The sequence below is a fragment of the Brassica rapa genome, chromosome A01 (genome assembly GCF_000309985.2).
Source record: "Brassica rapa cultivar Chiifu-401-42 chromosome A01, CAAS_Brap_v3.01, whole genome shotgun sequence".
Classification (NCBI taxonomy): Eukaryota; Viridiplantae; Streptophyta; class Magnoliopsida; order Brassicales; family Brassicaceae; genus Brassica; species Brassica rapa.
Window position 1 is genome coordinate 1,953,111 of NC_024795.2, and position 14,753 is coordinate 1,967,863.

Here is a 14,753-nt window from a genome sequence, read left to right on the forward strand (position 1 = left end):
ACAGACTTTTATCTTCTTCTTGAAGAACAGATCCAATTATAATTGAAGGGTTTTTCGATTTAAGAAAGAATGAAACATAAAGAATATGGAAAAGAAGAAAAGAGAGACGCTTTGGTGTTGCTGAGGAGGAGATCAACCGAGAAGAAGAAGAGGAGTAGTGAATCATCTCTTTGCTCGTTGAGAGAGAGAAAGGAGTTTCAGACCAAACTCTCTCTAATTGTAACACGTGTCCCTTAAGACCCGGCGCTTCCTTCTCCTAATTAAGCGTTGCTGCTTCAGATAATTGTCATTTTTCTTTTTCTTTAATTACAAAATAATCTAAGCACCTCTCCTAAGATCTCGCGTTAATGGTGGTCTAAGTTCACTCTCAAATGTGGAGAATGATGACACGTGTTCGATTAAGGACAGAAATAGATGCACGCGCGAAGATATTTTTTGGCCAACGGTATCATACCGATCACGTAACTCTCAGACATTGATCATTGTCTAAGATTGACCACTGTAAACAGAAAAACATGAATTCAGCAACTCATGGTAAATAGTACAACTCATGGTAAATACGATTTCAAATGTTTCATGCATAAAAATTAGTTTTTGGTAGTTTGAAAGTTCATTATGTTAGTTGAGTGACTAATAGAGATTTGAATCTTCTTGCTGCATATCCAATTATGATTAGTCAATGAAGATGCAGTAAATGATCATATCCCATACTCCTACTTAAGCTATAACACATGTGCATTTTCTCAAATAAACAATTACTAGTATTTTTTTACACAACACTCAAGGTACTAAATGCGAGTAAACAAACAACCACCTATCTTTTTACTCATGTCCGTAAAATAAGCATCTCTTTGCTTAAGAGTTCAAAAAACTAAGACATTGTCAGGTGACAAGGGTTTTACCTCTTTTTAGTTATTGTATTGGTATTTATTTACGCCAATATATTTTTGAGTATGTCGCATATTGAAATGTCATAACCTTAACAAAATCTAACAGTTTTGATATATTTTTAATAGAGAAACAAAATACACTTCAGGCAAAAGAAAGGGTTCCCTCGAGGAATAATAAAGATCTAGATACCTAACAGTCTAGCACTCCCATCGTGATTCATGATATAAGACACTAAATGTTAAATTATCTACTACTATATGGCAAAATAATGAATTGCATAGGGTGGAGAAGTAGATACAAGCCATTTATGGGTCATTTATGTGAAAAACTATATTCATATCATTTTGCACTCACAATTAAAAGCGGATGAATGGTGCGCAGATCTCAATGTTGAAGTAAATATAGTTGGGCAGAACCATATTTACGAGTTCCTCATATTAAATTACACAATTTTTATTTGATAAAGACTTGGAGTGTGACGTGCGAGACAAAAGCATGGTCCGGTTAAAATATTTATTTATCCTATGCCTAACTAACCTTTTTTCAAACCTCCACCATATCTGGAGTTCAATCGAGTTTCCCATAACACTTCACAGTTGTTATCGTTAATGCATACCCATGCTTCAAAATTTCGATAAAAGACTAACTGAGGGTTTGGACTAGACTCATAGATTATTTGGAATTAGTTCGGATATGTATTTTCTACGTTTAACATTAAATCAAGGTAGTTAAAAAGATGATGTTATTTAACCATTATTCATTTATTTATTTCTGCTTAATATATACTCCCTTTGTTCGTTATAGATCCATTTTTTAGAAAAAAATTATTTTAAAAAGATATATTTTTTACATTTTCAAAACATTAGTTAATGAAAAATTGCACTTTTCAAAAAAATACAATTATGTTTAATAAAATCTAATTGGTTAAAAATTATTGAAAATAATTAATTAAAAAAAATAATATATTGAAAAATATAATTTTAAATATTTTCTTAATAAATGTGAAAAAACTATTACATGGATCTTTTATGAACGAAGGGAGTAGCATGATATGTTGTTGACACCCATCAATCATTTGTAATAAAACTTAATTAACCAAACGTCTATATGAAAACTCATGAAACATGTGAAGATTTTTTTTGGAGAAATACGATGGCAGTACAGCTGGTGTAGCCATCTAGAGTATATGGAGGCATTGACCAAAGTGGTCTATGCAGTAGTTCGATGTGACCATGTTAATTTGATGCAAGGTTTGTTGTAATGAAATCCACCACATTAAATGAGCTGATAGCCTTTGTGAGATTTACAACAAAAGCATTAGAACTAAATACGACTCCAAATACTATGCATTATATAGATTTCTTACATCTTCAGCCCGCAGCAACATTTGTTTTTGGAGCCTCGACACTTAAATGTTTTCATGTCACTTTTAAGATTTTGAATAATAACGAGTTAACGACCAAAACCGCATCGTACTTAATAATAACAAAATTTTCTCTATATGTATCTATACGTTTTTGTTATTATTATTACCATTCCGACACTAAATCATGCGGCATAGTGATTTGAGTTTAGAATCCGATCATATCATTTGCTAGTACAGATGAAGAACTAACTATGCTTGATATGGATTATCAATCAATACTACTATGTTATAATTTTCAAATGCAACCACGCCTCAATGGGAGGTAATATTTTTATTCATACCCTAATCTTCGCATTGATCTTATCTCTTAATGTACGTAATCATTCTCAGTTGTATAATTTCCAGCAATTTCAGTGATAATAACATGTGATCATGAGTCCTTGGAGAAACCAAAGAAAGCCAAAATGGCACCAAATATGTCTGAAGAGAGCAAAGCCTTGAGCACCCTCTTCTTTTCGGGTGTGTAAGGAGGGTATCTCAGATCCGAGTCACCATCAAAGCTCCTGTAAAGAACTCCTTTCTTATGGCTAAACGTCTCATACGAGAATTTACCGTGGTAAGCCCCAATCCCACTCTCCCCAACTCCTCCAAACGGTAAATCTTTCAAAGTCACCTGCAGTGAAAAACAAGACCATCTTTGAAGTGAAGAGCTAGCATCTATTTTGTATGGTTGAAAACAAACGTTCTCTCTTACATGTAAGACGGTCTCATTGATGCCCATTCCTCCTGCAGACACGTTCTCCACGAACCGGTTCTGCAACACTTTGTTGTCTGTGAAGAGATACGCTGCCAAAGGCTTTGGCTTCGACCGTATAACCTGAAACCCATCTTCAATCTTTGATACGGTAATCACAGGAAGCAACGGTCCGAATATCTCTTCCTGCATCATTGAAGACTCCTCCGGCACATCAACAAGTATCGTTGGAGATATTTTTAGCTTATCTTCCATTGTTTGGCCTCCATGAACAATTTTGTTAGCAACTCCATTCTCTTTCATCATACTCTCCAAGCGTTTGAAGTGGAAAGAGTTCACTATCCGTGACACGTCCTTGGATTTTAATGGATTCTCTCCAAAGAATGTCTTCAGTTCAGTCTTCAGAGCATCTATCTGCACTGCTTTAGTTAGCATCAGCAAGCTTGATAAACAAATAAGAGTATACTCCCTCCGTTTCAATTTCGAATTTCAATACAAAATTTATTAACAATATTTTTTAGTTTATTTTTCTATTAGTTGAAATATACTTGAGTGTATAGATAATAATGTTTTTATTTTGAAAAACATATGCAAAATTAAATGTTTTCTTAATTTGTGTGCATAAACTTAAAACCACAATTAAAATAAAACGGAGAGGGACGGAGTAGCTTTTACCAATTTTGGTGCAAAATCTTTTGTTGTGATGACGTAGTCAACGCCAATGCAAGCCTGTCCATTGTTACAAGCCCATTTCCCTGTTATGATCCTCCTAGCAGCAACCTTTCAAACACAAACAACTCATTGTTTTAGAGTAATGTAACCTGAATATATAATGCTCTAGAAGTGGAAGCTGATCTTAACTTGTAGATTAACATCTGAATCAACAAGCGCTGGACACTTGCCACCGAGTTCTAGGACGACTGGTGTAAGGTTTTTAGCAGCTGCAGCCATTACAATGCGACCAACTCTTGCTCCACCGGTGAAGAAGATCTTGTCCCATTTCTGATCAAGCAGTGCAGTTGTTTCAGGGACTCCGCCTTCCACAACTCTGATTGCTGTCTCGTCTAAGTATTCACTAAAGAGCTTTGCTAAAAGAGAAGATGTCGCTGGAGCGATTTCAGAAGGTTTTAGAACAACTGCATTACCAGCTGATATAGCTCCAATGACTGGCTCAACCGACAATACTGCAAACAATAAAAGTATAAATTTTACAAACTGATATATATTTTTAATAAAATAAGTTCACGGATAATAATTTAAAACTCTCACAGAAACTTTAATGTGTATGTTTTTACTAACTGATATTAACATATTTGTAATTTTATAACAACCAATCTATAAACAAAATATAGCTCTATAGAAGATAATTTTGTAACACATGTATTTCTTTAAAACTAATTATATAAAATGTGACATACTTTTGTCTAAAATGAGTTTCCGTGCTATATCGCATTGTTCCTTAACTAGTGTGTTTAGTCAGAGAAAGTTTCAAAGTTTCAAAAGCAATGTTTGAGCTTACAGAAAGGAAAATTCCAGGCTGAGATAACAAGAACAACTCCAAGAGGTTCTGAGACTATTTGTGCAGATGAGGGAAAGGTTGTCACAGAAGTTTTAACCTGAAAGGAACCAAAGCATACATCAGGATTCAGGCAAAGTGGTTTTAGACTCAGCAGCAAACGCTTGAACAGTTTAATAGTTTACCGTTTCAGGAGCCATCCAGTTCTTCAGCTCTTTGATTGCAAGCATACATGATGATTTTGTATTGGACAGCTGATGAAAACAAGAGTGATTTAAACAATAGATCAACACGGAATGTATCAAAGTGAAAGTAAATGTGAACACCTCAGCTAGAAAAGCTTCAAGCTCAGGTTTGGAAAGATCTTGATACAACGCTTCGGTGATGCATTTCTCCTTCTCGTCGATCATCTTGGCGATGTTCTGAAGCTGGGAGATTCTCCACTCGTAGCTCCTTGTTCTGCCGGTGTTGAAGTTGGTTCTGAGCTCGTCTACAAGCAAAGCTGCTTCCTTTCCATCAAAGGCTGATTCTTGAGGCTTTACAACAGCAGATAGTGTTGCATAGCAAGTACTACTGACTCTATAAACCAAAAAAAAACACGCAACATGAGAGACTTAAAAGTACATTTGCATAATGGTTCCACTAACAGCAATTGCACATTAAAAAGGGTACTCACAGTTTCAAGCGGGAAGGGATGCAAGTTTTGCTGCAATATCCACTAGAAAACTGAAAGGGTGACGTTGCCAATGCCAAGGAAGCAACATTTGATCTGAAAGTAAGAAAGACGATTTCTTTTTACTAAAAATGAGAAACCCAACACGAGAATTGACAGAAAGAGACAAACTTTGTTTCCAGAACAACACAACCAAACGGACTCTTGGTTCCTGTAACTCCGGTCAACAACAAGTTTCAATGTATAACTTAAGTACCTGGTTGTAGTACGATAAAGCCCTCCGGCAAAAGGAATGGTATGATGATGATTGATCTTTAGAAGCTTCGTCATAACTTTGTTTCAGACAAATAGGGGAGACACTGCTGCTGCTGTTTTTTTTTTTTTTTCAAATCAGAGAAGAGAAGCTGAAGCTTGTGGTGATACGAGGAGAGACGTGTGGAAGAGGAGTGTGTGTTGTGTGTGTTAAAAGCGTTGGACCCATTTACAGCCACAAGTCCGCGTAACGTTTTAATGCGATAACGGCCTCGCACATGTTCTGTTTCTGGTTAATCGATTTCGACGGTCCCCTTGGTTCGTGGAGCATTGGTCTTTGTACCGGTTCGAATAATCCGCCTATCATAACTCGCCGATTCGTTGGTTCATACCGAAATAATAATTCGTATGGGCCTTAGAAACATTACTAAACTTCAGTTGAGTGTTAGGCCCAATTACATGAGCCCATTACTAAAGCCTTTGAAACTAAAATCGTTGCCACACCATGCAAACAGATGGAAGCATCTTCCGAGCTATTCAGATCATACTATATACACTACTATACAGTTAGATGCTTCAGCTTCTTTTTTTTCGGTAAAATGTTAAAATTTATACCATTTTCTGATTTTTCCAATGTTGTAAACAACTTATTATGCAAGAAACAACAACCCAACTGAAAAAGAAAACAAAACAGAGAGAGAGAGAGGAGAACAACTTGTCAAGGAGGCCGGTAGATAGAAAGGTAGAACTGCAGAGGTGATGGCTATTGATATAACACGTTCAGAAAACAATTTATACACAGTAGATAACACGCGATTTAGGAAACAAACATAGTAGAAAACATTTTATTCATTTTCTTTAGTTTATACATTTAGTTTTAAACCGAGAAACACGTGGAGCCCCCCCCCCCCCCCTCCCACACACAGTGTTTGTACTTTGTTCACCGACTCCCATGGACCCTATAGCTGTCTGTATCAGAATGGGTGAGTTTCTTCCTTTTAAAGCTGACAAGTTCTTCTACCTTTTCTTCTACAATTCATATAATTCCTCACATAAATGATGATAAATGAGAACTTTACAACAGAAAGAGAAGACATAAATTCTTTTCTAGAAGTTATTACAGCGACTAAAGATTTCAAAAACTTTGACAAATTTGTCAACAAATATACACCAAAATAGCCACCCAAATGTACGCTAATGCACAAACACCAATTATTTTATAACACATACATACGCATGCGTTACGTTTCCAACTTTCTCTACATCTATATATTTAATAATGCACACTCATAATCTTCAAGAGCGTGCAAAAAAAGACCAAGAAGCATTAGAAACAGAGAAAGATAATCAAGAATGAGGAGAATGGAGGTGGAGAGGAAAACAATAGGCTGGGCTGCGAGAGACCCATCTGGGATACTCTCTCCTTACACTTACACTCTCAGGTTTATATTCTCTTCTTTTGATCTTTGAATCTTTATGTGTTATCAGTTTCATCATTTGGGTTTGAATTTGAACGTATATTCTTACAGGGAGACAGGACCAGAGGATGTACACATAAGAATCATATGCTGTGGAATCTGCCACACCGATCTCCATCACACTAAAAACGATCTCGGCACGTCTAACTACCCCATGGTTCCTGGGTATTTCTTCTTCTTTCTTCTCCTTAGATATATAGCCAAATAAATATATAATAGAATCTTAAAACTCATGTTGATGCTCTCTAGGCACGAGGTTGTAGGGGAAGTAGTAGAGGTGGGATCAGGTGTGAGTAAGTTCACCGTAGGGGATATAGTTGGAGTTGGTTGTCTCGTTGGATGTTGCGGTGGTTGTAGCCCCTGCGAGAGGGATCTCGAACAGTATTGTCCCAAGAAAATATGGAGTTACAACGATGTTTACATCGATGGTCAGCCTACACAAGGTGGCTTTGCTAAAGCCACTGTGGTTCACCAAAAGTAAACTTATTTCCTTCAAAAAGAACTTTATGATATTCTCCATACTACATAACTAATGATCTTTAATATAGGTTTTGTTAGATTTTTGGTAATTGCTTTTGATTGTTCAAACTGAAATCAAATTTTTTTTATGGTTTTCTATACTACAGAACTCATGATCTTTAGTCTTGGTTTTCATATACAGTCTAGTAATAAAGATTTTTAAAAATAATTAATAAATGTTTTGTTTAAAATACAAACGAAGGTCTTCCAAATTAAAACTAATTGGCTGTAAATGGATTGATCCAAGTCACTTATTTATATATATATATATATTTATAATGTGTGATATCTCCAGCATACTCTATGCGTATGAACTTGAATATTTTTAAATAACAAACGATTTTCAAACAGGATCTTTAGTTTTTGGTTTCTTGTGCAACAACTTAGGGTATGTATGGCTAAAGGTTGGTCTAATTGTGTTCAGGTTTGTGGTGAAGATTCCAGAAGGAATGGCGGTTGAGCAGGCAGCCCCGCTACTGTGCGCCGGTGTGACGGTGTACAGTCCACTGAGCCACTTTGGGCTGAAGAAACCAGGTCTAAGGGGAGGCATACTAGGGTTAGGTGGAGTTGGTCACATGGGTGTGAAATTCGCCAAAGCAATGGGGCACCATGTGACTGTCATAAGCTCATCAAACAAGAAGAGAGAAGAGGCTTTGCAAGATCTTGGAGCCGATGATTACGTGATCGGATCCGACCAGTCGAAGATGAACGAACTTGCTGATTCAATGGATTACATAATAGACACGGTCCCTGTTCATCATGCACTTGAGCCTTACTTGTCTCTGCTTAGGCTTGATGGGAAACTCATACTCATGGGAGTCATCAACAATCCGTTGCAGTTTCTCAGTCCTATGGTTATGATTGGTGAGTCAATGATAAAAAAAACATTAATTAGTTGAATCATCATTAATGGTTGTGATATTAGAGGAATATTAATTTGGGGTATGATGATGATTTTAATTAGGGAGGAAAATGATAACTGGGAGCTTCATAGGGAGCATGAAGGAAACTGAGGAGATGCTTGAGTTCTGGAAAGAAAAGGGTTTAAGTTCTATCATCGAAGTTGTGAAAATGGACTATGTAAACACTGCGCTCGAGAGACTCGAGAAGAACGATGTGCGTTATAGGTTCGTGGTTGATGTCGAAGGAAGCAGACTCGAGGCTTGAATTACTTTTGAAACTAAATCACCAGTTTAATTCTTTTACAAACCCATTTACGCCGTTTTCTTTTTGAATGTGGCATTTAATATGACTTATATCACTCTTTTCATGTGAAAGGATAATAATGTTATTGGAATTAAAACGTCTTTGTTTGAGCATTTTTAATTATGAGTTACTAGCCTTGAGCCCTTCGTTTGGAGACGGACAACGATAAAAGAAACAATATTATTCGGACCAAAACTGACTAAGATAATATTTGTTTTAATCATGTGGTGGTTGAGGAACATGACTCATGTTACACGAGGTGAGTGTTAAACTTGATTTACAAGTTCGGTGATGTCATGGTCAGGTTAGGTGCAGATTAGTCCCAATGCGTAGTTGGTAGATAAAAGACACACGTTTAAGTGCTACGTGAAACGTGAGAGCTTCTTTTGGAACAGACCAGAGAGCGCCCAGCGATTATATTTAGTTTTTTAAAGGTTTAAAGTTAGAGATCATCAGCATCATCTCTCTTCCTCTGTGGGATATTTCTCCTTGCGCCTTGAACTGGGAGGTAAAATGGGCCCAACATGGGCTACAAGGCTATAACAATTTGTAGTGATTGGTGAGTATGAAAGAAGAACGGAGCTGAGCAGAAGGCCTTGTTGTCTAATTCAACCTGTTTTGTTAATTAATCTTCTTTAAACCACTCTAAGTAAATAATTGATCCTTAACCTCCCCTGTTTGACAACCTTAATTTTGGATCGAATACTAAGTCCTGTTTCATCTAAGATCTGGTCTGCTTTCGTATTCTCTACGTGTGTTGTATGTCTGATCTTTGGGTGCTTTTCGTCTCTGTCGGGATTCTGGGATTCCTTTCACTCTTTCTGGTTTGAGAAAATTAAAATTATTTGAAAATAAATAATTCTACTTTGGGTTTCTCACAATTATTGGGTTTATCTATTTATTTTATTCGTAGCGTATACATTTTTTCTTCTTTTAAATAAAACAAAAAGGGTGCTACTTTATTAATGTTGTACGATACAACAATATTATAATGTCAAAATAAACCACTTATAGAATGCCAAGTGTCAAGATATGACAAGAGATCTTAGAGCATGATTATCCCTATAACCCCATAAGAGTTTCTTATCACTTTTTTAGTATTAAATGTGTGTTAAGAATTTAGTTAAGAAACAACTAACTTTTTGTCCTCTATTCATAGTTTCTTAACTTGAGAGTTCTTAAAAAAAAAGAGTGAATGATAATTAAAGAGAGGAAGAGAAAATGGATGACTTTGGTTTAGTGAAAGAATGCTGACCCAACAACAAGAAGACACAACAACAAGATGACATTGTGCCCACCAGGTGCCTGACCTTCAGACAGAACAACACCGATCTTCAGCTTCTGTCCCGACGAAGCAGCACTCTGGTCTGGTACAACTGAGACAGAGGGCTGACCATATAGACCCTGGTCTGAAACAACTTTGCAATCTCATCTGCAATCACATAAAAGCCAACACTAAATCTTCCAGAACTCATATGAACTAAATAAACACACAGAGCCGTAACAGCATTCTCAAAAGCTCCTTGAGACCATACTTATACCAAATCACAACCAAACTAATACAAGATCTTGATTACCTGAAGTTTTCAGCAAGGAGGCAAGCATTGGTGTTGGAGTCATCTCCACCGATAACCACCAATCCATCCAAATCTAGCTTCTTTGCTGTTTCTTCAGCTTGTTTAAACCATACATGGGAGCCAACTTACAATTACACACAAGATCTAGACTCGTAATGAGATCAATACACAAACAAATCCAAATCGAAAATTTCATCAGATCAGACGGAGAAAACCCTAACCTCGGTTCCCGTCGGCGGAGCTGACGAGACCTTCGACGATTTTGAAGGCTCCTTTGAGCACAGAAGGCAAAGGAATGGCGATTGAAGAGAGGAGATATTCCCTTCACACAAGCAATCGTTGACGGAGAAGACAGAGAGGAGGAGAGAAAGAAAAGAAAGAGAAAAGAAAAAAGAAAAAAGAAAAAAGAAAAAAAAAATCAAATTTTCCAGTTTGCTGACAAGTGGTTTAAGGACCCTTGTTATGATCGATCACCAAAATCATGAATTAAGGATCGGTTATCACCCTTTTATTTAGTTTTGATTTAATTAATTCACTTATTTTCTTTAAAACCCATGTTAAGAAACTGGGATAAAGATGGTCTTATGTTTTATATAGTAAGAAGACTTTTGCCCTAAAATTCCCAAACTAACCATAAACATATGTTCTTTCCTTTTGTGGGCGCTTCTCTGCTTTCTCCTCTGTCTCTTTCTTTCTATTTATATTTTCGATCATAAAACCCAAATTGATTTTCCTAGATCTCGCGTGACCTGTTTTCTCTTATTTGGAAAAAGGTAATTGATTTCGATTTTTCTTAGTTTAATTGAAATATCTCGCCCTGGCGATGGTTTGACCATGTTTTTGAGTTTATTGAATTAAAGGTTGTAAGAAATGGGAAGGGGTAAGATCGCGATCAAGAGGATTGATAACTCGACGAGCCGTCAGGTGACGTTCTCCAAGCGAAGGAACGGACTCTTGAAGAAAGCCAAGGAGCTTGCGATTCTCTGCGATGCTGAGGTTGGTGTCATCATCTTCTCCAGCACCGGCAGGCTCTACGAGTTCTCCAGCTCCAGGTATATACCCTTCCCTTTTCTTCCTTTGTTCTATGTTTGGTTGACTTTTTGTGGTGTTGGTCCAGTGTGATTGAATAGAGAATCTAACCCATGATCCATCCGGTTTTGTTGACCACAAACCAATTCCAAATTGCTTCCATTCTATTTCTAGTTATTTTTGTTGTTATCTGGAAAATTCAATTGATTGTGTGCACATCCCTGAAGATGACGTAAGCAGCATTATTTTACCTTGATTCATATTATATGACAATGAAACCTCAAAGCTGAAAATTGGTATTATGACTTGGTTGGTTTGACTATCTAGATGACTTGGCTTGAAAAAAATAATATACAAAGCCAATACAGTTTGCTTGAGATTCATAGATTACAGGCTTTGTAACGGAATTATGAGATTGTGTTTATGGGTTTGTATGTCATGTGTGTTTGCTATTGAGATGCAGGACATGACAAAAGTCAAAATGGATTTAGGATTGGATATGACTAGAAATGATGTAGATTTGTGGTTGATGCGTAGATAGGAAGGGGGACTTGTAGTGTTTCTCAAAAAATACTAAATTTGGTAAAAACTGTTTTAAGAATGGAATAAAAAGTGGTTAGTGGTTCATATGGGTCAAGAAACTCTTAACTCTGTCGCTAATCACCACATCTTTTTTGTATGTTTTCTTGGCTAGAAAGAATAGTCTATTGAGCTATTTACTTTTTTTTTATTAGCAACTTGTTGTTGGTGGGTTGGATGTACCTATAATGATTTTAATGTTGAATAAGTGGGGGTATCATTTCTGCTTTCGTTCTCATCCATACTCAAGTTTTCCTATTTAATTCATCCCAATTGGGAAATAAAAGTATAAAACCACCCCATTTTTAATACTCTACATTCAAGTTGGTCATTGTTTATTTGTTTATAAAGAGTATATTCTTCTTCTTTTGTTGGGAAAAATTAGTCCCTTCTGATTTTCTACATTAGGAGGTCTTCCTTAGAGTAAAACTGAAGTTAAACTATAAAGTAAAAATATCGTCAGAAATAAATGTATCTTCAAAAGAGTTCATCCATGAGATTTAGTCCATTAGATATCAGAATAAATGGTGTTAAACCATCCATGTCTCTCTAATTCATAACTTGCAAAGCTGATCACAATAGTCCATTAGATATCAGAATCAGTAGTATCTGCAGATATACAACTTACCTTCTTTTTGTTTGGCAGCATGAAATCGATAATAGATAGATACAGCGAGGCCAAATGTGAAACTAGTTCGGAAATCAACCCAGCTTCAGAAATCAAGGTACTTGGTGCTTTTAGTCTATTACAGCTTCACTATCATGTTTCAAATTTTGACACCTCTCAAGCTGATCCTGAGCTCATATTGGAAGTAGGTTTTGCTATATCACACACACACATACAAGTTATGACACCTGACCATCATATTACATTCACTATACTGCATTTTTCATTTTTTAAAGAATCCATTCTAGACTTGTTAGCACTTAGCATATCAATCTCAAAACCAAAAACAAAAGTTTATTTCCTCAGATTCAATCACCTGAAAATAATTCTGATGTGTTAATAGTTTTGGCAAAAGGAGGCCGCGATTCTAAAGCGACAGCTACACAGCTTACAAGAAAACCACCGGTATGTGTTTTGCATCCTCGTCAAACACTCTCGATATTAACAAACTAGAACACGGAACGATGTACTAAAATGTCTGCAGAAAAGCAAAACTGTCCTAGCATTTACATTTTTTTATAATGGGAACGTCGTTGTTAAAATAAAAATTCCAAAATGATTTACCACCTCTTAAGGACTTTACCATGATGCTGGATATCTTCTCCAAAATCACCACTGTATATATAGTTACTCTGGAAAAAGTTTGCATATTCACAAGTGATGGAGGAAGAGCTTGTACTTGGCAGGCAAATGATGGGGGAAGAGCTCTCTGGACTAAGTGTGGAAGATTTACAGAAACTGGAGAATCAGCTTGAACTGAGCCTTCATGATGTACGAATGAAAAAGGTATTGATATTGTGACATATATGTTGATATTTTTCTTTTTCATCTAACGATTGGAAAAAAGAAGTAAAAACTGTACTCTACTCTCACACTTGTAGGATCAAATGTTACTAGAAGAAATACAAGAGCTTAACCGCGAGGTGGGAATCTGATTACTCGAATATAGAAATTATTAGACATTTCCACAGTGCTAATTCTTATATTTTTTGGTAGCAGGGGAATCTCTTACACCAAGAGAACTTAGACCTCCACAAGAAACTAAACCTAATGCGACAACAGAATATGGAGTTACATAAGAAGGTAATCTTTGTTTTTTTGGGAGCAAAATTGTCTTTGAAAAAAAGCTGCAACATGTGTTTTCTTATGAATTGTGAGGATAATGTGATATGGCTACCACTTGCAGGTTTCAGAGGTTGAGGGTGTGAAAAGCTCAGAGAAAATTTCTCTTCTCACAAATGGTCTAGGCATGAGAGATAACTCGAGCGAACATGTTCATCTTCAGCTCAGCCAACCGCTGCAGCATGATGAGACGCACTCAAAAGCTATCCAACTAAGCTATTTCTCCTTCATTTCATAATATATAATTCAATTTCAACTGTAGCAGCTTGCCACTGCATGAGCAAAAAAAAAACATGAGCAAATTGTAATGTTTTCGATCAAAACACCAGCTTTGTATTTTTGTTTTGTTTTACTTATTTCTCTCAGCAAAGAACTCTGGTTTGACGTTTAGGTATGTACTGTGCGATGGTCAAAAAACGTAGTGTTCTTTCTTAGGTTCCTAGAAATGTCAAAAATAATTTTAAGTATAATCAAAACTTTCGTTATTTCATATGTCTATCTATAAGTTGTAGTCAAATTTCTCTAAGATATTTATTTTTGTGTAAAGATTAATCTATTTATCGTTACCACATGTAATGTAATCCAATGTTTTGGGGTGATAAAATGGGCCACAGACCTACGACATTGTGGTGTGAATATGGTAAGGAGTTCACATGGGCTTATCTGTTTCCGACAATAAAAACAATGCATTCAATGAATGTAATTTTTCAAAAGCTCTTTTGGTTTATCTTAGTTCTATTTTTAAGTATGGCTGAATGTCTAAGACAGAAAATAGTTTATTTTTTTAATTTAAAGGACCAAATCTGAAAACAAACTTAATTGAATCATATATGATGAGATTTTAATCTAAAAAGTACAATAAAGTCATTGCCACTCAAGACGCAAATAGTATTTGCTAGAGGAGACACTTGCACTCGGCTAAGAAAGAGCTGAAAGTAAACATATCAGTAAAATAAAAACAGAAAGGGAATATAAAATACAAGAGAGTAACGACATCAACCCGTGATCGTCATGTCGAACGCCACCAGATTGATATACTTGATTTTCTTGTATTTTTGTACTTATGCATCCAAAATATTATCCTGTGCGCTTAGAAAATAGACTAGGATTAATCCCCATCATAT

General features: G+C 36.0%; 3 protein-coding genes across 3 annotated transcripts; 2 read left to right on the forward strand and 1 right to left on the reverse strand.

The window, feature by feature from the left end:
- Positions 1–2,583: 2,583 nt before the first annotated feature.
- On the reverse strand, positions 2,584–5,612 carry LOC103840237 (aldehyde dehydrogenase family 3 member I1, chloroplastic; the record flags this gene model as incomplete). The annotated part of the gene is given in 10 exon segments (NM_001302056.1): positions 2,584–2,615; positions 2,616–2,930; positions 3,012–3,425; positions 3,687–3,791; positions 3,873–4,195; positions 4,531–4,627; positions 4,713–4,781; positions 4,854–5,106; positions 5,204–5,296; positions 5,457–5,612. Coding segments are annotated over 9 exon segments (1,671 nt in total).
- Positions 5,613–6,477: 865 nt separating this feature from the next.
- On the forward strand, positions 6,478–8,756 carry LOC103840386 (cinnamyl alcohol dehydrogenase 5). Its single transcript, XM_009116926.3, has 5 exons — positions 6,478–6,894; positions 6,982–7,095; positions 7,180–7,407; positions 7,874–8,313; positions 8,414–8,756. The coding sequence occupies exons 1-5, from the start codon at positions 6,806–6,808 to the stop codon at positions 8,614–8,616; spliced, it is 1,074 nt and encodes a 357-aa protein (XP_009115174.1). The 5' UTR covers positions 6,478–6,805; the 3' UTR covers positions 8,617–8,756.
- Positions 8,757–10,832: 2,076 nt separating this feature from the next.
- On the forward strand, positions 10,833–14,063 carry LOC103840485 (agamous-like MADS-box protein AGL16). The gene is made up of 8 exons (XM_009117024.3): positions 10,833–11,005; positions 11,093–11,284; positions 12,487–12,565; positions 12,851–12,912; positions 13,194–13,293; positions 13,389–13,430; positions 13,507–13,590; positions 13,694–14,063. Exons 2-8 carry the CDS (start codon positions 11,103–11,105, stop codon positions 13,865–13,867), a joined length of 723 nt encoding a protein of 240 aa, XP_009115272.1. The 5' UTR covers positions 10,833–11,005; positions 11,093–11,102; the 3' UTR covers positions 13,868–14,063.
- The last annotated feature ends 690 nt before the right edge of the window (positions 14,064–14,753 follow it).

What these genes read in the sequence shown, in the direction of transcription:
- LOC103840386 (XM_009116926.3), top strand. Translation starts at nt 6,806, where the DNA reads ATGAGGAGAATGGAGGTGGAGAGGAAAACAATAGGCTGGGCTGCGAGA. An exon ending in GCCACTGTGGTTCACCAAAA is followed by an intron (nt 7,408 to 7,873) that starts GTAAACTTATTT and finishes AATTGTGTTCAG; the next exon opens with GTTTGTGGTGAAGATTCCAG. An exon ending in CAGTCCTATGGTTATGATTG is followed by an intron (nt 8,314 to 8,413) that starts GTGAGTCAATGA and finishes GATTTTAATTAG; the next exon opens with GGAGGAAAATGATAACTGGG.
- LOC103840485 (XM_009117024.3), top strand. Translation starts at nt 11,103, where the DNA reads ATGGGAAGGGGTAAGATCGCGATCAAGAGGATTGATAACTCGACGAGC. An exon ending in TACGAGTTCTCCAGCTCCAG is followed by an intron (nt 11,285 to 12,486) that starts GTATATACCCTT and finishes TTTGTTTGGCAG; the next exon opens with CATGAAATCGATAATAGATA. An exon ending in TACAAGAGCTTAACCGCGAG is followed by an intron (nt 13,431 to 13,506) that starts GTGGGAATCTGA and finishes TTTTGGTAGCAG; the next exon opens with GGGAATCTCTTACACCAAGA.